This window comes from Engraulis encrasicolus, chromosome 3, assembly GCF_034702125.1.
Source record: "Engraulis encrasicolus isolate BLACKSEA-1 chromosome 3, IST_EnEncr_1.0, whole genome shotgun sequence".
Taxonomy (NCBI): domain Eukaryota; kingdom Metazoa; phylum Chordata; class Actinopteri; order Clupeiformes; family Engraulidae; genus Engraulis; species Engraulis encrasicolus.
The window spans coordinates 37107797-37134895 of NC_085859.1; the positions used below are offsets into that span (position 1 = coordinate 37107797).

The 27099-nt window shown below is 44.5% G+C and overlaps 1 protein-coding gene across 2 annotated transcripts in view; it reads left to right on the forward strand.

Moving 5' to 3' along the window:
• The first annotated feature begins 3675 nt into the window (after nucleotides 1–3675).
• LOC134445377 (noelin-like) overlaps nucleotides 3676–27099 on the forward strand; it is a 30592-nt gene continuing 7168 nt past the window's right edge. Inside the window, exons 1-4 of one of the 2 annotated variants that reach the window (XM_063194461.1) lie at nucleotides 3676–3750; nucleotides 11411–11560; nucleotides 14451–14606; nucleotides 18048–18267. In XM_063194461.1, coding sequence (XP_063050531.1) covers nucleotides 3685–3750; nucleotides 11411–11560; nucleotides 14451–14606; nucleotides 18048–18267 — 592 coding nt within the window. In that variant the 5' untranslated portion in view covers nucleotides 3676–3684. Of the gene's footprint in view, nucleotides 3751–6839; nucleotides 6990–11410; nucleotides 11561–14450; nucleotides 14607–18047; nucleotides 18268–27099 lie in introns of those variants that run through there. The other variant, XM_063194460.1, reaches the window with a different exon arrangement.

Genomic DNA, 27099 nt, shown 5'->3' on the forward strand with positions numbered 1-27099 from the left:
ACTGTCAATTTCAGGATTTGTTCTCGTGCGCAACGCACATCATCTTGCTCTGATTCAGACCGCCTTTCCATCTCTATTGCGAGGAGGCGTGACCAAGCAATCAGTATTTTCCTTTGAGTCAAAGCGGCGGGTTACCAGCAATGTGGAGCACATTTTGTTGTCACATACAGCGAGTTTTCTGGTCATCCGGTGACTTTTTAAATGAAAGTTTCTAGCGACCATCTTCTGCGAGTCTGGAAGACGTGTGGAGAGAGTACTCGCTTCACTATTTGAGACGATAGGGTAGTCTACCGTGCGGCACAAACAACAAGAGAAAGTTGTCTGCCAACATGCTGCAGTTTCCGAATGACAGCAGCATAAGCATAGTCAGCGCACGAGATACCAAAAAAACATAACCGTGTTGGGAAACGTTACAGAGCCTGTGCATTCGTGTTAAGTCCATTGTTCATGCAGTAAAAAAGAAGTGAAGTCGCTAAGTTGGCATCATTGCTTAGGAGCCTGTTATATTTAGCTCTCGTGCTGGACACACACAGTCTGATTTGCTGCTCGTGCAGATTGTCCATGAAGTTTAAAAAATCCCGTTGAAAAGTACACTATTCCAACACCTCAGTCCAGTACGCACGTTATTTCCCCTTTCTGATATTAACCCCATTCCCAACATCTACTAAGTAAATTGTTCTAATTTGGGTCAATTGTGGTTGATAAGTTGTTCAGAGCTTACCTGTAAATGTAGTTAGCCTATAACATGTCCAAGTCAATATTCCAACATGATCAGAAGCTCTGTGGTTTTCTCATTTTTATTTAAAAAAAGAGATATAGCCTACTATAATTGGCATGGTATTCATTGTATTGTGTATTTTTTCATTTTCTCTGCTCAAAGCAATGTGCCCAAGCCAAAATTAGTTCTCACTGCTCTCTGTATGTTTTACAGTATAGGCTATTTCAAAAGTAATATGCACAGCCAGGGCCGCTGCTAAGGTTTTGGGGGCCTAGGCATAACTGGTCAGGAGGCCCCCTCATAAGTAAATACTACTACTGCTACTAATAATAATGCTAATTACTGTATTCACAATTACAGTTTGTCTGAAAAATGATGGCCCTTTTGATAACTAACAAAAATGTTTTCAAATGTAATGAAATATTTTTTTCATTATGTTTTTAGTCAGTCTCAATTTAGGAGGTCACAATTTTGGGGGCAAAGTGGTTGAGGTTCTAAAAGCGCTCTGTTTACTCTGCTTATGCCTAACGGCAGCCTTGTGCACAGCCTTTAATATCAATTTGATATTTTAATCTGTTCTGTATCGCATCGTATCGTACCGAATCGCACTGCATCGCATGGCATTATAATTGTATCGCGCCATATCGAACTGCATCGCAGTAGGTAGGAGAATCGTATCGTATCTTACCACTGGTAATTTCATGAATCGTGAATGTATCGTATCGTTGCCATGTGTATCGAGATGCACATCGTATCGCTTTGATGATGAAGATTCCCATCCCTAATACACATAGTGCATGCACCTTCACATTGACATACTGTACGTATAGGCATACTAAAGATGCACACACACACATGCATGTGTGTAGGCACACGCACGCGCACACAGACAGACACACACACACAAACACACACACACAAACACACACATATGAATGCACACACACACACGCACAAACACATGCATATGCATGCACACACACACAGAGACACACATATGCATGCACACACACACACACGTACGCAGACACACGCACACACGCACACAGACATAGCCTTAGTGCAGTAGGTCATCCTCTCTGCAACCAGAACAATGCAGGAAAATGACCTTTATTTACATACACGACTTTTTGAGCAAGCACATCTGTGTCTTTAAAGTCAATGGAATTCATAGGAGATGTCCAAGTGTGGGAAGAAAACGTCTTCAGAGAAAGTGAAACAGCCAGAAAGCTTTCCCATTGCCAAAAAAAGGGAAAAAAGTCATCTGTTATGCCTTTTTGTGCCTGCTGCTTTTTTTATAAGTGATTCGAATTTCCATTTCAAATGTGATCCTGCCATGCTTGGAGAGACACTCGCACAGAGGGAAGGTGCTGAGAAGAGAAGAGCAGAAAGAAGAAGAGCCTGCTATCTTTAATCTGCATGGCAGCCCCTGCTTGTCTCATGCAAATTATTTGGCAGAAGTCTTGGCACTTGTATTATAAACCGTGGGATGCTGCCGTTTTGGATGTATTTTTAATGATGTTGGGGTTCGAGGCTGACAAGACGAGAACGGTGACATTCAAGAAAGCAGCCGTGAGAAGACGTATTCGAGAAAGGTGGTGTGCGTGTGCGTGTGCGTGTGCGTGTGCGTGTGCGTGTGCGTGTGTGTGTGTGTGTGTGTGGGTGTGTGTGTGTGTGTGTGTGTGTGTGTGGCAAGTGGTTGACTGTTGTGGTTGTGAGACACAAAATAGATTCCATTGACATTTATCTGAAAGGTTGATGCTGACATAAAATAATTACTCGTACATACACGACATAAAGCATTGAACACACACACAGTAGTTGCTATATGTAGGCTACTGTACATGCATAATGTGATATGACTGTTTTGGTAGTGGTATTATAGGATTTGAAATAGACCTTGACCTAAATTAATGCAGTGCTGCCTTTCATGCTGTAGCCTAGTCAACCACCCTGCGCCTTTTTTCTCATTCATTTCTTTTTTTAGCTGCGAACTCACTGATGTTCATGCTCCTTTTTTCCAGACAGTCACTAGTTGGTCTCTAGGCTAGGCTATTTCAACTTCTCCAGTGCAGTTCATAACTGGATAGGCCTAAACAATGCCTACATCGCTTCACTGGTGAGGAGGAAATTTACATTTTCTTGTGTATCAATTTAAAGTCCAAACTACGGTTGGGAAAAAAAAGCCGACCTCCTCCACCCTCTCCCCTGCTCCCTGTTTCTCATAGTGGCTGCCTGCTCTCTGGCTGACGGCTCATTAGACTGGACGGATGAAACTGAACAGTGTTTTGTAACAATGAATCTGGCAAGGATGAAAGCCTGTCTCCATGGTAACAAGTCAAAGCACTTGAGGAAAGAGGCTGCCTTCCGCTATCCATCACTATCTGCTTGGGTTTTTATTTTGATTTGATGTTTGGGGGGCGGATTAGGTAAAACAAAATAATATTTTGAGTGTATAGTAGCCCAAACCACATTTCCTTTTCTCAATAAAATTACCACACCCCAAATCAAGGCAACTCCCCGCCCCGTTCGTGTTGAATTTCCCACGCCTGTCGATGTCACATCCGGTTTCAGCACCACGGACAGCGCTAGTGTATCTTAAATTTCCCTCTCGCACGGCGGTCCTTGTAATAAGCGGCCAACTTTTGACAGCGGGTTCCGTGGTGGAAAGGGGGTGTATGGCATTTACTTTCAAAGCTCTGACGACTGGTGACTCCATTTGCCTGGGGTGAGAGAGGGCGAGAAGGGGAAGCAGCCCCTTGTTTTGGCACGGAAGAACTGAAATGCGATAAATATGCAAAGTGGCCCCTCTCCAAACAAGATTTCATTACCGGTGTTTGACTGCTAAAGGCTGCAAAGCGGATTGCACCTGGCCTGTTCAAGCGAGAGGGGGTACTCTTTTTGGGGGAACCGGAGAATCCATCTGTATGTGAGAGCCCTGGATCGGGTGCTACCGGAGGCAAGAGATGCAGCCCGCAGAGAAGCTTCTGAGTCTTACCCTGCTCGTCTTGATGGGCTCCGAACTCACCCAAGTAGGTTTATAAACGCCATTTTTCCCCCATCGCCTTAATACATCACTAATCACTTTTAACAAAGGGAGCTGATGATGTAGCTCTGTACAGTGTCTGTCAAGCAAAAGCAGGTTGAAACCAGCGATCTTTGTCATGCCGTTATTAAAAATCTGCAGGCAGGTGCAGAGAAACCCATTAAACTGTGGGACTGAACGTCTGAAGACGCGCTAGATATTTCTAAGCAGATTGAATGTATGGTTTTGGTGATAGCTTTTTCTCACAAGATTTTTATTGCATTCGTGTAAGATAGCATAGTAATTTCCTATCAACAGTTTGGTAGTCTATGAATGACGATACACGACGTTATGTTTATTAGGGTCTTTAATTTATGTTTTGGGTAAACAAATGCGTATGGCTCACGATTTTTCTTACTGCGCGCTCAACGCACTACAAACCTAGAACCAAAGTAAACTAACTTTGCTCCATTACCGTCATATCTTGGCTCTGAGCGCTTAAAACATGAGTAATGCTTGACAACAGGGGGGTTATGTCTCGGCTGTTCGTATTTACACAGTGCATAATGCTCCGGGCTAAATCAGTATTTGTGTAAAGTTTTAACCCTCGAAATGTAAATTATTTTCCTTTGATGTTCCCCTTTGCCCTGTACAAAATAGGGTCCCATTCATATCTGCATGAATATCAGTGTGCACACTGCACACTATCAACGCATGTTTATGGAGACATCAATTCCACATTGCTGTCAGAGACACTCGCATACGATTTCCAGATGCAGATAAAAGCTGACAGGAGTTAATTGGTGTGTTTGCGTGGTTGGCTGCTCCTCGCCTTGGGGGTGGTTGTGATCAGACTCTGGCTATCTGGGAGGGATGGTCGACTCGACTCCTCTCACGGATCTGCAGAGTGAACTGATGCGCAACGCATTCATTAGTCTAGGCTACTGAGACACAAGATATGGCCGCGTGGAACAGTTGGTCCCATCGTGTCTCTGTCACATCATATTTATTTCTCCTGTCACCAGTCACCACCCAAGAACTATTACTCTACTCCGAGTGGTTGGCAGTTGGGTCCTAAATCGAGGAGCACATTGTCTTGAGGTGTTTGTGTTTGCTAAGGATGCTGACATCGCTCTCATTTCAAGAGAACTGTTCACTCAAACTATGTTTCTGATGACTGGTGCAATTAAGAAGGTTTTTGAAATGACACTTAACTCCATAAAGTTAAAGACCGACCACGCACCGACGTTGTCCTTCATTTGGCATTTAGTTCGCTGAAGTGTGGGCATTTGAAATGACTTTTCAGTTTAACATAATGGGAAGTGGAAAGGAATCTGCGTTGATTAGGCACGGTCGGTTACGATTTGACATTATACTCATCTTCTAGTCAGGACATTGGATCTGTATTTTATGAGAATGCTATTTCAACTGGAAACACACCATAGTACGCTTACTTTGCTCACAATGCTTTCATCTAATGTTTTAGGCTTTGTAAGATGTGTGATGTTGTAATTGTTGGATTTTACTGTTTTGTGTGAGGCCAGCAGCTAAGGTTAATGATCAGCGTCTCTGGGGTCCAGACGCATCCTAGGCCTACATGAAACTGACTTCTCAGCTCGTAGAGATAAAACAGCAAAAGACTTCAGTCGCCTTTGCAGTGTCTGGCTGTATCCAGAGCCTCATTACATCGTACCTCCTGCTGGCTCAAGTTCTGCTTCGCCAGAATTCCCATTATATGCCACGCAGCGCCACCTGTCGGGTAATTGGGAAAATATTTATTGCAGGTTTTGTAGCATCATCCCACTCTCTAACGCTGTTAGGTCTCTGCCCATGTAACTGAGGTCTCAACAGAGACGAGATCCGAAAAGTGGAAGCTATATATAGCCTAGAAACTTCGGCGCGGCACAGCACAGACAACTAAGTAGCCCGTCTCATAATGTCTGAAGTGCTTGATTATTAGTGGTGATACACCAGTATTAATCGATTTCCATGTAGATATTTCAGATATTGTGCTTTGTGCGTTGACGGTTCCCCTTTGATCACATGTGCCACTGCTATATGGATGCAATACCTGTTTAGTAGCACATTAAATTTCACTCTGCAAGAGATGGTCCTAGCCCATGCGCTTCTGTGAAATTGGTGGTAAAACCTTTTATTTGTTGGGTGAGAACTGCACTGTGAATTTATTTACGTTGTATGGAAAGAGTATTTTGGACGATGTTGCACATAGGACGGATGTTATGCAAAAAGGTCTGTGTGGGAATTGGCCTGAGCCATGGGTATAGCATTTGCCATGTGGAGGACAGGTGTAATTTGGCACCGGTGCATTGTTCCAACAATGACCACAAGATGTCGACGGTGTATTCTGGTCGTCCAACCCCGCTCACCTTCAGTAGGCTATAAAAAGGCATCCCTTCTCTAACGTAGAGCAGGAACACACAATGTTTTAAAATGAACCAACTATAATTCCCACTTTAAAACATTCTGATTTTTTTCCTCTGTCCCTTTTCCATCGTGATCCTATCCATCCGTTTTGTCCAATCCACGGCGTTCCATCCAGTTAGGCCAACGCTTTATAGGCCTAGAGAGTGTAATTCCACCTTTAACTTATCTGTAATTTGAAAATCGAAATATACCCACGATAATATATGGGTGTTACATGGGCGTGGATGGGACGGATATTATACACCAACTACAAACTGGCGTGCGAGCGGAGCGAGGGGAGGGTGGATGCGCCGCGCGGGGCGCTCTGTGCGTGGAGACTTGACAGGGGGAGCTGGTGGGCGGAGGCAGAGAGCGTGAGAGGCTTGCGTCTCCCGTAGTCATTTCTACACTTGAGTGCGGGGAGGTAAGAGCGCATCACTTACTTCGCCGTGTGGTTCTGTCTCTCCTCCGGGATACAGCAGTACCGCGTTTTCGTGCGCGTGGAGATGCCCAAGATGATGCCGTGCGGCCGGGAGCGGCAGATGCGGCTCCAAACTTTCTTTGGCTTCACGGGTTGCCCCGTTATTTTTCCATTTTCGTTATGTGACAAATGAGAGGCGTCCGAGAACCTAAGTGGGAAGGAGGACGGGGAGATTAAAGAAAACAAAAAACATGTCGGTGCCTTTGCTGAAAATCGGGGTCGTGCTTAGTACCATGGCCATGATCACCAACTGGATGTCACAGACATTACCGGCCATCGTCGGGCTCAACGCCACGAAGCTGAGCGTGGCACCCCCGGGGGTGCCTGACCGGAGCACAGGAGTGAGTGCACGACTTCTTCTTCTTCTTCTTCTTCTTCTTCTTCTTCTTCTTCTTCTTCTTCTTCTTCTCCAGAGGTCATCTAGGCTATAGCTCTCTTTCTTGGCATAGGGATAAGCCGACCTGGAAATGCCTTTAGTGTTAATTACATTTCCAATTAGCGTAATTAACGGCGTGCATTAGCAGAGAGATGTGTATAGTCATCACATGTTTATTAGCGTAAATGATGAAAGTCATTAAGGCGTGTATGGCAATGAGGAAATTGCTTAGACTCTACATGGCTGAGCGTGTACGCTGTAATTTAAAAATCTTTATTTAATTTGTTGTAGTAGTAGTAGTAGAAGTACTGTAGCTGCACTAAGTGCTGGGATTGATTAGAATGGCTATCCAGGGATGTTATGATGGAGTGGCCCCATCATCTGTCCAATGAGCTGCTCATTGACACTTAATGAAAATATTGATTGGCCAGGACAAGTGCGCAGGTTCCCTTTAGGCCTACTACTCCTCCTTTGCTTTTGCGTGTTAAAAAAAAAAATCTTGTGTCACTGGCACTCACTGACAGACAGACTTAATCGGTTTCTGTGTCACAAATGTGCCCACTGTGTCTGTCACTGAGATGATCACCAAGTGAGCCGTGAAGTGGTCTCAGTGGGTGCAACATGACTGACTTGTAGTGTCTGCATATGGGATCCTGTGTCGTATGGTTGTGTACGGACCAAGGCAGCCAGATGCAGCCAGATGTTAGATGACCCACTTTAGAGATTGAGATGCTACGGAAGTATGCGATCTGATGGGGATTGTTAATCTCTTGTTGCTATTGAGACGATGGGTATCTTTTTTTCTGTGTGTACTGGATTATTGTTGTTTTAACTCATCCCTGGATTATGTGCTTAACTGTAAACTCATATAGTTTTACTTGTTGGCTCTTGTGTATCTGTGGTATTAGGCACAGTCACAATGTTCAATTACATGCTGGCAGTGATACATAGTAAAACTCTGCAGATTAAGCAGTTTGCGCCGGTTGTAGTTCTCTAAAGGTCTTTGGTCCCCTTTTTATACCTTAACCCATTGTGTCCTGGAGCGACATACACTGCATTCAGGTTCTTGAGGTTCTGTTTTTTTTTAATGTGGGAAGGTTAGAGCTGAATGAACACATTCTAGTGCGAAATGAGGGTTCTAGCTTTTAAATGCTACTTATTTCATGTTTTATGTGCTTCTGAGGCTGTGGTACTTAGGTTTTAATAGGGAGAGGGCACCTTTTCCCAAAAGGGCTTAGGCTAAAATGGATTAAACTTTAAGAATAGCCAGTGCTGCTGCATATCAACACCTGATGTGCTCTGTCAAACAGCTTTGGATTTTGTACCGTAGCTCATTTAGCTGTGGAATAAGTTTGAAATAGAGCAGTAGAGATTCATTTCTCCTGGGCATCCAAGCACATTTGTGCAAAAATAGATTTTTAAAATTCAATTTCAAAGTAGATAGTCTAAGTTTATCTTCAAGTCCATAGAGTGTTTCAGGGAAGATATCCACAACAATGGAGATAGTGGACTATCCCATCAGAAGTTAATTATCAGTATCACTACAATCAGGATTACAGTGTGTATATCGACTGAGGCAGAATAGAGTATGTCTTTGTGTGTGTGTGTGTGTGTGTGTGTGTGTGTGTGTGTGTGTGTGTGTGTGTGTGTGTGTGTGTGTGTGTGTGTGTGTGTGTGTGTTAGGGTTATGTGTGTGCAGTTTTGTTCAGCTTTCAAAGAGTGTACAAGCAACTTCAAGGAAGTATAGGTGTATACAGATGGGGAAGTGTGTGTGTGTGTGTGTGTGTGTGTGTGTGTGTGTGTGTGTGTGTGTGTGTGTGTGTGTGTGTGTGTGTGTGTGTGTGTGTGTGTGTGTGTGTGTGTGAGTGAGTGAGTGAGTGAGTGAGTGTGCCTGCCTGTGTGCGTGCATGTGTGCGTGCATATGTGTGTTCCTGCATACACGCTTCTGTCTGCGTTATTCTGTGGAGAGGGTCTGTCATAATCTGCGTGCGTGTATGGTGTCGTATTGAGATATTTGGCATGGTGACGAGCATACGGAAAGGTTGTCTCTCCAGATGGCTGCGTGACGTCAGCAGGCGTGAGCAGCGCTGGGGGTGTTGGTTAGGCTGAGGCCTGAGGGCCTTAAGAGAGAGGCACTGCCTGCTGCCATAATGCCATACCACGCCATGTCTACCATGCTGCCTGTTATGGTAGGCCGGGTAAGGGTTAGAGTTAAGGTGAAGGGTTAGGGTTAGGGTTGAAATTACGCACTTGGGTTAGGGTTAGGATTAGGGTTAGGGTTACGCTCTTGGGTTAGGATTGGGGTTAGGGTTAGGGTTGAAATTACGCACTTGTGTTAGGGTTAGGGGTAGGTTTACACACTTGAAATACAGTGTGTACTTCAGTTTAATTTAATACTTAACAGCACAGAACATTTCGACCATGCGTGGTCTCCTGTAAAGTGCCATAGTTGAAATCAGATGGAATGATTTCACGTGTTTGACTGTCTTTCTCCATAAAGCCATGTGGAACATCTGCCATGCTGCCTCTCTCACTGGTAGGAAGGGTTGAAATTATGTACTACTACAGGGTTAGGGTTACGCACTTGAAATACGGTGTGTACTTCGCTGCACACTCTTTGCGATCTCTGTCTCTCTGCTTGCATGTTGATTCTCGACAGCCTCACCGCCATTGAACTTGAACTCCCTTAACTACTGCTTGCGATGTGGCATGGGAAATGTAGTGAGGAAATGGTAAGGCTGCTCTCGCTCGAAGAGAAGCAGAATGGCAGTCCGTTACGTTAAGTTTCATCTACTATTTAATGGCACAGAACATTTTGACCGTGTGTGGTCTCCTGTAAAGTGCCATCGTTGATATGGGATGGAATGATTTCACATGTTTGAATGTCTCTCTCCATAATGCATGCCATTTGGCCTGTCTGCCATGCCTGGTCAAGAGGGAATGGTAAAGAGAAGTCAGCAGCGCACTTGAAATCCGTCTTTAATCCACGGCACAGAGCAACGCATCTTTTTCACAGACCCACACTGCAAAACATGCATTGTTGAATCAACACTTGGAGAGTTGATTTAGCAACATCTGGAGTTGATTTGGTCCCTGAGTGCTCTTTAAGTCTGGAATTAACACTGTACTGTATACTGTGCACTGTGCATGGTGTTGCCCCTTAATACACACCGTACCACCAGTGGCATGCTGTAATAGTCATTGAAAAGTACAACAACTATACTGTAGTATTAGAATACTGTGACCATGGGGGCCGCTAGGGGGGGAAAAGTGGTACAGATTCTAAGGGCCCAAGCACTGACAGGGGCAGCGAGGGGCCCTCAAGGGGGCCCAAGCACTGGCAGGTGCCCTTAAGGGGGCCCAAAATTCGAATCTTTCATGGGGCCCAACATTTCTGGCAGCGCCCCTGACTGTGACATAACACAGTGCCTTTAGTAATGTACTACGACTTGGTCATTGCCATTCTGGTAACAGCAAATTTATAATGATGTGTCTTAACAGGTCAAAGAAAATAAAAGGATTTCAAGTGGTTGGAATTTTCTCCACTGGTATTTGAACCAGAGATTTGTACCTGACCTTGGCATACAATGTGCACACTTTCTTCATTTAACAGACTGCTTAACCTACTACAAAATCTGGAGAGCAGATAAACAAACACTTCAAAAACTGTCTTGCTCACATGGGATATGCCCTTCACTTTTTTCTTTTTCTGTGTTTGTGTTTGTTGTGGGTGTCTGTTTGCTTCTCCGTATGTGAATGTGTGTGTGTGTGTGTGTGTGTGTGTGTGTGTGTGTGTGTGTGTGTGTGTGTGTGTGTGTGTGTGTGTGCGTGCGTATATGTGCGTGTGTATGTGTGCATACATGCATGTGCATACATACGTGTTTGTGCGCTCCTCATTGTGTGTGTGTGTGTGTGTGTGTGTGTGTGTGTGTGTGTGTGTGTGTGTGTGTGTGTGTGTGTGTGTGTGTGTGTGTGTATGCGCGTGTGTATGTGTGCATGCATGCATGTGCATACATACGTGTTTGTGCGCTCCTCATTGTGTGTGTGTGTGTGTGTGTGTGTGTGTGTGTGTGTGTGGGTTTGCCCGTTTGTGAGTGTGTGTGCGCGTGTGTGTGTGCGCGTGCGCATCTGTGTATGTGTGCATACATGCATGTGCATACATACGTGTTTGTGCGCTCCTCATTGTGTGTCTGTGTATGTGTGTGTGTGTGTGTGTGTGTGTGTGTGTGTGTGTGTGTGTGTGTGCCCGCGTGTGCGTGTGCCCGCGTGTATGTGTGCATACATGCATGTGCATACATACGTGTTTGTGCGCTCCTCATTGTGTGTGTGTGTGTGTGTGTGTGTGTGTGTGTGTGTGTGTGTGTGTGTGTGTGTGTGTGTGTCCAGGTGCTGCCGGCTAACCCCGAGGACTCGTGGCAGGTGTACAGCTCGGCCCAGGACAGCGAGGGCCGCTGTGTGTGTACGGTGGTGGCCCCCCAGCAGACCATGTGCTCCAGGGACGCACGCACCAAACAGCTACGACAGCTGCTGGAGAAAGTAAACACACACACTTACACACACATACACAGTATGCACATACAGTACACATACACACACACACACACACATATACCATACACACACACACACACACATGCACACACAGTATGCAGATACACACACACACACACACACACACACACACACACACACACACACACACACACACACACACACACACACACACACACACAGCAGACGCACACACAGCACACGCACAAAAAGCAATCTTGTTAAGACATTTTTTTCATACACACACACACACACACACACACACACACACACACACACACAAACACAAACACTCACACACACACTAAAACCCTGTTATGGCATTTTCTTCAGTACACACAATGGAAATCTTGTTAAAACATGTTGCAAGTGCATGCACACAAACAAACACACAAACCCTATCAAAATTTGCCTTTAGGTGTCAGTCTTGCCAATCTTTGTCAGTCTTTCTTCTCTGGCTGCAGCACATGTAAGCTTTCTCACTGTGGCTGAGGTGTGAGCATGTAATACTAGGAATATGTAGAGGTGGAAAAGATTGCTCACCTTTGTCAATCTCTCTCCAGGCACAGCTAGAATTACAACAAAGAACATCTTGTACAACAAAGGCAAGGGGAAAAAAAAACAAACCAACAGCAAAACCGCACACCTCTGCGTACACCACACCTACACGGCGGAGTGCAGCTTTTCTGTTGTCTTTGATTTTTTTTTCTTCCTTTTTTTCATCCAGGTAGTTTTCTTAGCTGGGCAGCACAGAATAGCATGCTGCCACAGTGCTTCCATATCTTTGCTGTGCATTCTCTGACACGCTGGCTAAAGGCGCATTGAGGTGCGTCCATTTTTCTGACAGTAGGAAATAAGAAAATAAAAACCTTTGTTTCATTTTGTCCTTGTTGTAGAGTGAAACCTCTTCCTTCTTGGAGGGGTTTTAGTTGTTTTTATTGTAGCTTTTGTGGACAAGCGTAATGCTTCTTGTAGGAGGAGGAGGAGGAGGAGGAGGAGGAGGTGCTAGAAAAGTGGAGGGAGAGAGGATAGGAAAGGAAAGGACAAGGGGGTGAAGGGAGGACAGAGGAGAGGAGGGGGGATAACAGATTAAAGACAAAAGAGAAAGGTGAGCAGAAGGGCAGAGTATGGGAAGGAGAGAAGAAGAGGAGAGAGGAAATGAGCAGAGGTTAGAGGAGAAGGCAGAAGAGGAGGAGAGATGAGCAGAGAAGGGACGGAGAGAAGAAAAGGAGAGGAGAAATGAGCAGAGGTTAGAGGAGAAGGCAGAAGAGGAGGAGAGATGAGCAGAGAAGGGAAGGAGAGAAGAAGAGGAGAGAGGGAATGAGCGAGGTTAGAGGAGAAGGCAGAAGAGGAGAGGAAATGAGCAGAGCGGGGGAAGGAGAGAAGAAGAGGAGAGAGGGAATGAGCAGAGGTTAGAGGAGAAGGCAGAAGAGGAGAGGAAATGAGCAGAGCGGGGGAAGGAGAGAAGAAGAGGAGAGAGGAAATGAGCAGAGGTTAGAGGAGAAGGCAGAAGAGGAGGAGAGATGAGCAGAGAAGGGACGGAGAGAAGAAAAGGAGAGGGGAGATGAGCAGAGGTTAGAGGAGAAGGCAGAAGAGGAGGAGAGATGAGCAGAGAAGGGACGGAGAGAAGAAAAGGAGAGGAGAGATGAGCAGTGGTTAGAGGAGAAGGCAGAAGAGGAGAGGAGAGTCAGGTTGCCTGTTGGTCTGGTTGGCACACAGGGCACTGCCCACTAGGCCTCTCTTCTCAGGGGCTGATACTGTTACCAGGGTTGCCAGATGAGACTGATGATTTCCAGCCCCAAAAATGCTCAAAACCCGTCTGGAAGCACCAAATCCTGGCCAATTCTATTGATTTCTATGGCCAAAAATTAGACAAAAAACCTACCTGGCCATCCTAAGCAGCCCAATTGGGCGGGAAACCACCCAATCTGGCAACACAGGCTGTTACCTTATTTTCTAAGACACCACAATTTAGAGCGAGCAGGGGCCTAGCAGCAAATTTTGGGCCCTATGTACTATCAGCTCCAATGGACCCCCCAGCCATATATCTTTAGACTAAATAAATTGTACTGTGTGTGGGCCCCCTATATACTACATGGGGCCCCGTGGCCGTGACTCAGTCACACTTTACCCCCCTGAACGACACCCCTGAGAGTGGGACATGCAAAATGCCCGGGTCTCTTTTTTGTTGCAGTCCAGTGCTTGATTGATTCAATTTAACGTCCCATCTGCATATCCCTGCACACTTGTAGAAGATTGCCTCTCAGATGCAAAGTAATTGCAATAAGATGCAGTAATTGTGTCTCTGTGACAGTGGCTGTGATTGGACATCTGTTGTAGATGCAATTATTCTATTATTGTAGAGGTGTGTGTGTGCTGCGTGTGTGTGCTGCGTGTGTGTGTTTGTGTGTGTGTGTGTGTGTGTGTGTGTGTGTGTGTGTGTGTGTGTGTGTGTGTGTGTGTGTGTGTGTGTGTGTGTGTGTGTGTGTGTGTGTGTGAGTGTGTGTGGCAGGACTAATGTATGGGGTTTTTTTGCGTGTGAATTTCATGGCAATTTATAGATAAGCATGAACCTCTAATAACGTCCTCAGATCCTGTGTCATTTTCCTGTGCTGAGCTCTTTGGTCTATTGTAATACAACACAACACTGATAATACCTTGAGCCACTGTCTGTCCCCCCATGGTTGGGTTCAGAGCATGATAACAAAAATAGAGTATGCAACACCATGCTCCCGCTTCTGTTATTTTAATGTGATGTTTTGAGCAGCAAGAGAAACGTGAGCCGGTGTTGCAGACTTTATTTTTGCTATGCTTTGGCTTTGTTAGTCCACCATTTTTAGATGGATGTGTGTGATTTGTTCTTTGTTCAAACTAGGTTCAGAACATGACCCAGTCCATCCAGAGTCTGGACCAGCGCACCCAGAAGGATCTGCAGTACGTGCAGAGGATGGAGGTGCAACTCCGCGGCCTGGAGACCAAGTTCAAGCAGGTGGAGGAGAACCACAAGCAGAATACCGCCAAACAATACAAGGTACGTAGGCCAGGCGCATCAGCCGCCCACTGACGCCACCCTTCGGTAACACTTGACTTGACGCTGGCGTCATATGCATGACATAAGGGTGTCATAATAGACATGATGTCAATGTCATAAACTTTGTATGACTTTGTCTTTAAGTGAAATTCGGTTATGATAGACTGGCCTAACAATGTCAACTTTTCATGGCCATAAAACGTTTATTAATGGTGGGGTGGCGTCCGCACCAATGTCTTATCCTGAGCGTATCGCTCGGTGCGTAATTCCAAGAGCAGTATAATGAAAAGGAAGAAAGGAGTCGCACACTGGAGCTGAATGCAGAATCAAAAACTGTATTAAACAAAGCCGAAAAAAGTAAATAAAATTTGTGCAAACTGGGAGCACTGATGATGGGCTAGACCCGAAACGTTTGTCCCCTGTCTGTCGGTTTTATTTACTTTTTTCAGCTTTGTTTAATACAGTTTTTGATTCTGCATTCAGCTCCAGTGTGCGACTCCTTTCTTCCTTTTCATAAAACGTTTATGACATTGGCATTATGTTTATGGCTCGTTCGTGACACTGTTATGACACTGTTATGTCATACGTATGACGCCGGCGTCAAGCAAAGTGTAACCCACCCTTCAAACTACTGACATACTGCATGGAGCTCTTTTCCACAGCACTAAAAACATTTAAATCAATTTTGTTGACTCTTTTTTTTGGGTGTGATGTTAAGCATGCATCAGGGCTATGGAAACTGGCAAATGATGTCGGATCTGCCCTAACCAAATTCAGATGACAAATCTGTGATTTTTACTGATATTAACTTCGATGCATGATAAGAATATGTCCTGTTTGGATGGATGTATAGTGTTTTGGAAAAGAGCTCTTCTAATATTTTTTAGTACAAGTAGCCCTACTGTATCTACATTGCATGTAAGTTGTTATAACATATGTGTCTAGAAAACGTTATAGCTATATAAAACAATAATTCACTTTTAAGTAAAATAATCTTTGCATTTGTATTACTGATTGATATGAAAATGTTCAATGCTGGTATGTTGCTGTTAAGAGTGTTATTTTATTGTTATTAAATATGTGTTATATAACAAGTGGGTAGGAAAAGCAGAGCAGGCAAAGGTGTCAGGGAGGCTTGAACACTAACCCTTCTTCTGGGATTGCAAAATAGTCTTGTGTGTTTTTTTTAATAGCATGGTGGTCACCTGTCTCAGCATTGGCCAAGTTTAGACCAGAGCTGACATGGGTGATTTTTTTTGGCATAGCACAGCATTCTGCCCTACTGACTGTTACAGTAAAGAGTCCCATCCATTAGTGTAGCCTATAAAGTGCACACTTGCCGTTGCAGTGTATTTAATTACATACACAGTTCCATACTTTAGGTTCATAGGTTAAATTTAAATTTTGACGTTGACACCTTCACTGAGTGCGTGCGTGCGCGCGTGCGCGCGTGCGTGCGTGCGTGCGTGCGTGCGTGCGTGCGTGAGCATGAGTGCTGACATGAGGTTTGGAATTGTGCAGACATTAACAGATTCTGACCTAATGGGTCTAAAAGATTTAGCAGAATAGTCAACGCTGTTAAAGGAAAATATGGGTTGATATTGCAACCATTATGCCACAGCAATGCATTTCCCGTCTTCAGGGTCAATGCACAAATATTGTCTTTGATTTTTGTGGTAGTCCAACACGGCTAGCAGTAGATGGTGCCTTACAGAACACAGACAATGAATTGTGTGCACATTTCCACACACTTTATCATGTAAGCCATAGCATGCTGCAGTTCCTCTCAGAGATATGATCACACAACGCGTGTGTGCGTGCGTGTGCAACATGTTTGTGTGCATGGTCACTCGAGGACACTGGGTTGTGTTGCATGCATCATTTTATTTGTGAGTATATTTCGTAAGACTTTCTTTGACACGGTCTACGTAAGGCTGTCATGTACGGTAATCGTCAAGCCATACGTGACACTTGTCATGTGGTAATGGAACATGATTGGTGTTTGTGATTGTTGTTGGTCGATTTTTGTGTCATGACACCCGAACAATGTCAACCTGACATTCCCAAAAACCAAGTTACCCATTATGACAGCTGACGTAAACATCAATAATGTGTCATGAATGTTCCTGACATGTGTCATGTCAATCTTTATGCAGGCTACATGACACCCCTTATGTAGACCATGTTACTGTATAATATTTTAATGAAGTCAGGTGAAGTGCTGAGCAGGGTAGATTGTGACCAAAGCGTGTGGTTCTCTTGCTTGCTTGCAGGGCTAACTACTTAAAAGACACAGAACTATGGCAGACTACTGTATGGCAGACTATGGCTCACTTCACGTCACGTCACTCACTCTCAGTCTCAGTGTGCCCCAGAGAGAGAACTGGCTGAAGAGGCAGCTCATGTTCCCCGTCCCTTGTCCCCCCAAAGTCCCCACCAAATATCCCCTCCCTGTTCCCTGTCCCTGTCCCTATCTCCTCAATGTCACTCTCAGCCGAAGTAATTCACACCATCCACTCTCTGTGTGTGGCCTTCTTCCCTCGGCACATGTCCTCTCCTCTCCTCTCCTCCACCTCCTCTCTCTTTGCACTCTGTTTGTTCCTTGTTTGCATGATATGCACTAGACACAAGCATCCCATGGACAGACTCTTGTTTGGATGAGTTTTCTTTTTTTTCTCCATTTGTCTTTTTTTTTTCAAAAAAGCAAAAAAAAAAAAAATACTCCACATCTGTCTCTCCATGCCTAGCTCTTTGTTAATGCACCGATCTACTGTTAGTTGTTGATCTGTGGGAGAGAGGACAAACAAACACACAAACAAAAGAAGCAAAAAAGTAAATAAAGAAAGAAATGAAAAAAAAAACAAATGCAACCACCAGGAAAACTTTTCCTCAGAAAACCCAATCACTGTTGTTATGTAACTCAACAAGCATGATGTAACCCAAAGTTCTCTTTGCATCTTTTCGAAAACCCGTTGAATAAATAAAAAGAGATGTTTTTCCCAAAAAAAACAGAAGTTGCTTCTCCTTGTTTCGTACTGCTTGGTTTGTGTGTCCCTTGCATTTCCAAAGGCACAAACACAACGACATGCTCCGCACAAACATCTACACACTGATGCACTGACAAACACACACACGCACGACTAGGCGCGTTAACAAGCAGGCAAGAGCAGGGAAAGAGCAGGGCTAGTGCAGGCTTATACCAGAGAGGAAAGAAGAAGAGAGCAGCCTCTGTGGCGTCACCGCGCCACCATTTTGGCGTCCTTGACTACCAATGTCAAAATGGCCGACGGCGTTGGTGAGGTAACAATAGAGGCCGATGGAACTTTCTGCTCTCTTCTTCTTTCCTCTCTGCTAATACTCTATACTCTGTGCAGGACGTTTGGGACGCTGAACCCCAGTCTCTATAATAATATATAATATATAATATTCTCAACCTTGCAGGCCATTAAAGCCAGAATGGAGGAGCTTAGGCCACTGATACCAGTGTTGGAGGAGTACAAGGCCGATGCTAAGATGGTCATGCAGTTTAAGGAGGAGGTGGGCAATCTGACGTCAGTGCTAAGTGAGCTGCAGGAGGAGATGGGCACGTATGACTACGAGGAACTGCACAGCAGGGTGGCTAACCTCGAGGAGAGGCTGCGAGCATGCATGCAGAAATTAGGTAGGACACAGCGATCGTCACACACACATGCAACATACACAAGCATGCACACACATTTACACTTACACCTGCATTCATACATATGCATAGCAGGGTGGCTAACCTCGAGGAGAGGCTGCGAGCATGCAGAAATTAGGTAGGACGCAGCAAATCGTCACACATGCGCATACACACACATGCATGCACGCACACTCACACTTACACCTGCATTCATACATACTGTATATACATATGCATAGCAGGGTGGCTAACCAGGCTGCGCGCATGCATGCAGAAATTAGGTAGGACGCAGCAATCATCACACATGCAGCATACACACACACACACACACACACACACACACACACACTTACAACTGCATTCATACATAAATACATATGCATAGCAGGGTGTCTAACCTCAAGGAGGGGCTGCGAGCATGCATGCAGAAATTAGGTAGGAAGCAGCAATCGTCACACATGCAGCACACACACACACACACACACACACACACACACACACACACACACACACACACACACACACACACACACACACACACACACACACACACACACGCATGCATGCACGCACACTCACACTTACACCTGCATTCATACATATATACATATGCACAGCAGGTGGCTAACCTCGAGGAGAGGCTACGAGATTGCATGCAAAAATTAGGTAGGCGCACAGGTCACGTAAAAATACATGCAGCATACATCACACATCACATACACATATACACACATACTCACACTTGCACCTGCTTTCATATACACACATCCACACACCCTCACACAGTCACACGCATGCAGTCATAAGATGGGATGTACATATGATGCATATCTTGTTCTTATACATGTTGTATACAATGTGCACACACAATGCATAAAACTACTAAATAAAATTCAAATGCCTCTTTTCCACTGTAGGCCTACAGCTCGACACAGCCCAACTCGGCCACCACTTTTTGCTTTTCAAATGAGCTGTCATGCCTGTTCGAAAGGCAAAGAGTGGCGGCTGAGTCTTGCTGTGTCAAGCTGTAGGCCTACCAGAACAACGGCAGTGGAAAAGTGGCAATAATGTACCAGGAGATATACAGATATACAGATTTGTAAGGGGGGGGGGGGGGGGTGGGTGGTGGTGGTGGGGTGTCCACCCATACTGGTTGTGATATCTACACCTCTTCTGTCATTTTGATGTCGGTTTAATATAACTCCATTTGATGTTGCTTAAGATATTAAACCCCTCCCCTTAGGGTTTTCGCACCTTGGCCTGCACATAGCACATAAACACAAACATACACAAACACCGGAGAAGATGTAAACAAAGATAATTAAATTACCTACTCCAGAGACAGAGGCAAGCATCTCTACAGTCTCTCACACACAACTGCTGCCACACCTGTAGCATTGCTGAACTGTGTTGTGAAAAGCCTTACACCAGTGGTCTCCAATTAACTTTTCCCAAGGGCCAAATAATGTAGAGCAAGCGAGGCCGCGGGCCAGACCCCCCCCCCAAAAAAATAAAATAAAATAAAAATAAAATAATAATAATAAAAATAATAAAAATAAAAATAAATAATAGAAACACTGTTGAAATATTAAAATATTAGTATTAGCTGTTGCAATATAGTGCCAGGGAGGAATGTAAATAAAGACCAACTGTGGACAGGTTAACGAGAGAGAGAGAGAGAGAGAGAGAGAGAGAGAGAGAGAGAGAGAGAGAGAGAGAGAGAGAGAGAGAGAGAGAGAGCACGTTCAACTGCTGAATGCATGTTCAACTGCTGAACGTGCTCTCCAGCAGAGCCACTTCAGTCACGGCACGGAGGGAGGGAGGGGGAGAGAGATTTAGGCTACATGACAAGACCTAAAACAAATATAGGTCAATGTGCGCTAAAATCCCAATTCGATCGAGGAACAAAAGTCATTTCCATAGCGATTAAATCTCATTGAACTCCTGCGCTGCATCTCACCTCTGCCTGAACAGAAAAGACGCAAGCCCATGCAACAGGTGGCACCCAGGCAGATGAAATAGTTAGTTTCCAGGAATGCTCGTCTATATATTTCTTTATTGCGGTCGTTTTCGAAAATCATATTAGTTTTCCTCCAACGCATTCCCGATGTATCATGCATTCTCTGCTCAACTGATCTCGCATAACGCGCCCCTACCAAACTACGGGGGAAAAATATCCTCCACATTTAGAATGGGCTACTACAGTACGCCAGCTAAAATGCAAAGATCACAAATACACAAAAATAGTGCAGGGGAGGAGAATCGTCCAGATTTAACAGAGGACAGAGTGAGTGCTCTAACTGCATAACTGAGCGCTCAAGACTCTTCTGGTTGAACAAATTAAGGGAAACACGCTCATGAGCACCGTGCACCGTCGGGGCTGTCGGGGAGATGAGGTGGGCCATCAGGAATATTAAACCCTATTCTGCCTAACTACTAGCCTACGTATGTTTCCTGGACATTTCTGTAATTCGGGTTAGGGGTAGGGTGGAGCAAGGTAGCCTACTGTTCTCAGATGCTCCCGTGGCGCCTTCAGATAGGCTAAATTAGGAATGCGATACAGTTATACACGTGCGATACAGAAATACAGATACGGTCAGCCAGACCTTGAATATTACGAGTGCAAGACAAAGCAAAACTGATATAACAAAAACATACAATAGAAGCAAAGGAGAATCGTTTACATTTGCAAACAGAAGAGAGTTGAGAAAACTCTGCCGACTTGGCTTAAATAACTGTGCGCTTCGCGCCTCATGACTCTCCAGGTTTAATAGAAAGGGCGCGGCTCACCGCGGCGCGCAGGCTGCACCCAGCAACGTTGACCTTCAGGAATACTCAGCTAATCTTCTACCTGGCTCTATATTTCCAAGACATTTTAAAGGAACTGGTTTCGTTTTTGTCCTCCCTTCTTTTGGTAACGACTGTTCTCTGGAGCTTGAATTGCGTTAACGTCTCTACATGTAGGCTACTACCTTGCATAGGCCTAAATGATACTTCCAAAATACGGGATAATTGTCATCCAAACTTCACATAAATGTGAGTAAACAAAAGACACAATGTATCTGGCCTGCTAAATACATAAAAATAGGGAAGGAGAGAATTGTCCTCATTTTCAACCAGAAGAGAGGAGAGTGCTTCGATACCGCACAATTGCGAATGGTCTGATGACCGAGGTAAACGCAATGATGAATAACGGCTTCTAGGAGACAACAGATTGCACTTCACAATTTTCCCTCATTGTCAATGTCTGTCATGAGACTGTTATTATAAGATTTAACTGTTTGTGAATGCTTAGGAGAGATAACTGACGTGTTTGTGATCGAAAATCGCGCATGGCCACAAATAGGCGCATTTATGGTTTCATTTTTAAGGACCTCATGGCGGGCCAGAAATGTGCTGCCCGCGGGCCGCAGTTGGCCCGCGGGCCGTTGTTTGGAGACCAGGGCCTTACACAAAGGACTTTACACTCTGAATACGATCCCTCCAACCACTTGCTACATACATACATAAAATGTTTACTATATGTACTGTATGTAGGCTACTGTACATACACAACTACTGCTGTGTGTGTATGCTGACGTGCATTCACCAAAGGTATTTAAACACTTGACATTTAGTTTAGCTTAATTATGTTTTGTCGGAGTGATGCAACCAGATCGAGGTTCTTAATCTTGCCCGAGGGGCTGACAGCTTGGCATGGACTCAGCATTTTTTTGGACGAATCCACAAGGCATGCTGAGCGGCAACAGCAGGGGTGTGCAGGCTAATCCAGGCTAGTTGGACACGTACCCAAGCAGGTGAGAACGAGAGAAACAGGAAACAGCGGGGAGATGGACACACACGCGGCGGCTGTAGCAAGATGAAGGGGATGATAGAGAGACAGATACGCTGAGAAGGTGAGAGGGAGAGAGAGAGAGAGAGAGAGGGAGAAAGAGAAAGGGGCGGGTATTGGGTATCTAGCAGGGATAGCGTTCTTAAAGCTATAGAGCTAAAACAGCACGAAAGAGAGAGAGAGAGAGAGATGCAGAGGAGGCGAGAGAGAGAGATAGTCACACAGTCAAGGAGAGAGATACAGGTAAGTAAAGCCGGGGTGGTGCACTTAAAGCAATCACAACGGAAACACAGGGAAGAGAGAGAGGTACACAGTAAAAAATGCAGTGTTAATTCAACACGAAGGAAGTCAATTTAACATCTTCTAGAGTAGTGGTTCTCAACCTCCTGGACCTCATTTTAAGTCTGCCAATGCCCCCTTAACCTCATCATAATCTGCGAATTCCCCCCTATTAGTATTAGAAAAATAAGACAGACTAATGAACTAATGAATCATTTACAACTGAGAACCACCCCCCACCCCCCCAGATGTTCCCTTCTCAATGGCACCCAAGGCCTCACTGACGCCTCAATGGGGGACCGAAGAGCCCCTTTTTAGAAACACTATTCCAGAGTGTTATTTGTCCCATAGTACTCTCTAAGTGTTGAATTAACACTGCATTTTTACTGTTTGCTGATGCAACACAGACCTAGGAAGAGAGACAGAAAAAGAGAGAGAGAATACAGAAGAGACAGAGACAGAGACATTTTTACTGTGTACTGATGCAACATAGAACCAGGAAGAGACAGGGAAAGAGAGAGAATACAGAAGAGAGACAGCGACAGAGAGATACCAAAACTAGGAAGAGGAGAGGAATAGGCATGCAGCGAAGTGGTGACAGCGTTCTTGAGCAGAGCACAGAAAGCAGATGCAAATTCATTCAGTCGAATGGCGCCCAGTCTCAACTGAGACAAGAGGACGAGGAGAAGTGTTTTGCAAATACGAGACGGGAGGAGGACAATGACATGGCGAAGGTTAAAGAAACCGATCAAACCTATTGATCGCACAGGATATCTGAGGAAGCCATGTGCCTGGAGCTGGAGGGGGGTTGGGGAAGAGCATGGAGCCGCAAGCACAGAGCAGCAGAAGTACTTGCCCTGAGGGCACTGTAATTCACAACAGCACATCAGAATGAATTAAATACATCACATAAGCACCTCGGAGACAGATACACATTTTGGAACGGAAAGGCAAAAAAAAAAAAAAAAAACGGAAAACGAACAGACTAATGATATCTCCAAGGATTTCTTCTGCCAGCTAGGCTGGTTGGAGGAGAAACTTTTTTTAAAATGCGGGAGCCTGTTTCTGAGGCTTACAGTCTCTTCCAGACCACACAAACACCTACTCGTTCTGCGAGTAGAATGAGTCAACCATTGCTGCTCCTTTTTCCTCGCCTCACACACAGAGGCGCATCTTGTCACCAGGCTAGGCAGGCAGCCGCTTGGGGCCCCCAAGCCTATAGATGGCTAATAACAGCTTCAGACTAAGACTTTAAACTACAGTAGTGGCGATATGTTGTGAATGTTCATTCTTCTGAATTTTCGCTTGGGGCCACAACTTACTCTAGAATTGCCTCTGCTGACACATACAGATTCAAAGGGTGTACACACTCGGCTTACTTCGATGTCTTCTTTTCAGTGGAGTGTCTGTACAAGATTTGGTTCTGAAGGACACCGATTCCCAAAAGAGATGCAGTCACACACACATAACTCTCCGTGAATCCATGTAGCCTACCTCGGAGCCAACAATCACCTTGTTAAAATTACACTTACTGCTTGACTAAAATGCTGAACTGGTGTGCTGCATTTCACAAATGATATATGTCAAATTATAATTATGAAACTGTAAAGCACACCATTTTATGTGTTATTATAAATAAATTATAATTATGGAAGTATGGAGCACACCAACTCCCTACAGACATATAAGCTATTATTTTTGTAGATCAAAGCAGCCACAACACATATCATATGTAGAGGATTGGTGAAGTTCAGTTGAAGTTTAATCCTAGGCGCTGACACAAGTGAGAGTGTTGACTAAATCATAAGTAAGTTGATGACCAGTAGGGTGCATCAAACGCCTCTCGAAAATGAAAACTTTGCAATACCCCACTCTGCTCTTGCAGTATTCTTCCTTTGCACCATAACATAACTCCCTTGTAAATTTCTAGGAAATTTGATTGATGTTAAAGGGTGGCACAATAGGCTTGAAATTTTGAATGGTAGTGAATAGGCATTTTTAGCTAAAGTGTATTTTGAGGCTGTTTTGATCAAAAACATTAAGGACAGTCATTTTGAAGTATGCTCCACATGCCTTTCCACCTGCCCAGGACATCAAAAAACCCAAAACAGCTAAATAATGGATACATGTGTGTTCAAACATGGCTAAAAGGTTAGCAAATGGGGCCTAAAGCCTTGCTGAAGGAAGGCTCTAAAAAACAGGCACAGGGAATTTCAAATCTGGGAAAGTGGAAAGGGAACTGGAGCATTCTTCCAACTGATTCTCTTTACTAGTTTTGACTGAAATGGTGTAAAACACACTTTTCAAGGATTTTGCCAAAATAGCCCATCCACTGCCATTCAAAATTTAAAGCATATTGTGCCACCCTTTAACATTAACCAAATTTCCTAAGATTTTACACAGGTGTTATGTTAATACAATGGAACAATTTTGCAAAAGCAGAGCAGGATTTTCAGACGTTGGGGCGTTTGATGCACCCTAATGACCAGTGTGATGTATGCAATAATTGGCAAAGCAACAAAGCTGGCAAGTGTTACCCTACCAATTTCATCTCGCAATGTTCCTGCAGTGGAGTATGAGTTAAATTCAAAGCACCGGCGTAAGGGAGGAGGGTGTTGAATCACAAGTAATCCGGATGACTGATGATTGCCTGTACACGGTTATTCACAAAGCAACAAAGCTGGCAAAATGCCCCCCCCCCCCAAAAAAAAATATCTAATTTTGCTAGGATAAATCGAAGTGTGACGTAAGCGAGGATGTTAAATCACAATTTTATTCGAGTTGGATGACTAATGATCATCTGTATACGACAATCCTAAAGCAACCCCCAAGATAGCAAACGCCCCCCCTAACACACAGACACAGACACACACACACACACACACACACACACGCACACACACGCACACACACACACACACACACACACACACACACACACACCAAATCTACGACAGTTGGACTGATATTAGCCTCCCCTGCTGTTTCTCTATAGGGAGTGACACACACTGAAAGGCTTATCAATGGGTGCAGTGGCATTTTCAGTAAATACAAATGTTAGTGCTAGCGCCAACATATTACATCGCACTTAGCTGACGCTTTAATTTTTATTCAAAGCGACATGTACGTACCCATAAATCCTGGAATGACAGAACAGGTAATTAATTACCTTATGGACAAATTGACAATGATGGAAAGCGTAGAAGTCCACACACTGTCATGCCTGATGAAGTTGGGTCGAAACGTTGTATGACCTGAATACTATACGCAAATTGGGCGTGTTAGAGAGCAAGAAGCACTTTCAAAGCCAGGGCAAAGGGGCGAAAAATAAACACAATTGTTTTGTTTACTCGTTTGAACACACTCCGGTGTACTGCGCGGATTAATCTGAGTTCAGTAGCTCAAAAAAGGGCTCAGTTGCATAAAACATTCTTTTTTGTTTTACTTAGCTTGGTCACTATCGTGCTGATACAGAACTGGAGCTAGACACACGCCAGTCAGTGGCTGTGGCTATGTAGCTCTAATTCTACCCATATCAGGCTACCACAGAACGAAATGTTGTTAGCCTATTGTAACAAAACACTGGATGCAAATCTTCATAATCCACGACTTACCGCTTGTGGGCTGGTGCCTGTTCTACGTGATGGTATTGACCCAGGTCGTAGAATCAGCCTTGTAGCGAAGCCACGGCTATATTCCCACTAGCGTCTTGTTATATTTAGCTGGTTGTGATGTCCCATAGATGAACTCCAGCCATTTCTTCCGATCATCCTCCTTTTTGGGCAAGAAATGCATCGATGTCGATGCTTTAGTGCCACAAATTGCACACGAACGAGTATGTTCTGCCATGCTAATAAACAGTTAGCTTACTTAGCTTCTCAGAACCGCGGGTCTTCAATCTCAACAACTTCCTCTGATCCAATCCGGGGGGAGGTTCTTATCAAGGTCTCTGTTGAGGGCGGGGAGGGCAGGTTGGGGGTGGGTTGGCCCCTCATTTGCATTAGGAACGCCTCGTTTCGATGTGACGTACGAGAGAAAGGCTTTTCTTATTCGCTCGTGAAACTGCATAATTTATTTAAATTAGGAAACGCGCCAAGGGGAGGTGACGCCCCACTATGGGACCTTGGATGTTTGTGTAGCTATGGGTGACAGTCCGTTTGACAATGGAAACAGGTAAAACCGTTTTTTATGTGAAGTTGGACTTTCAAAGTGGACCTACAGTGTGCGGACTTCTACTCTTTCCACTATTAGATGCGCTTTTGTCCTGCACCTGGTCTCAGAGAGGTGGGATGTGCATACTCTTACTCATATGAAGACACATTGACAATGCTGCCTGCAGTGCCTTCACTTGAGTAGTGAGGCTCAACAGTTGTGTCAAAGTCTCTATGTATGTTACTATGGTATGGTCCTTTTTTAGAAAGTGTGCTCATTTTCGGTCTATATCCTCATAAGACATGCTTCACCCAGTAATGGAGGAGCAGCAACCACAGTGTGTTACAGCCTTTTTTAAGAAAGTGAACTCCCAACTATTTCTTACAAAGTATTCGGGTGCAAGCAAACAGCAAAGTTCATATGTAGTAGAAAAGCCGCACTCTTGGGTGTAATTCTTGTATTTGGTATTTGTATTTGTAGTCCAGACACATAAGGAAGACTGTTACACATTCATGCACAACTTGGTCAAAGGGGAGTCCACACTGTACTGTAGATAAACTTGGCTTGAC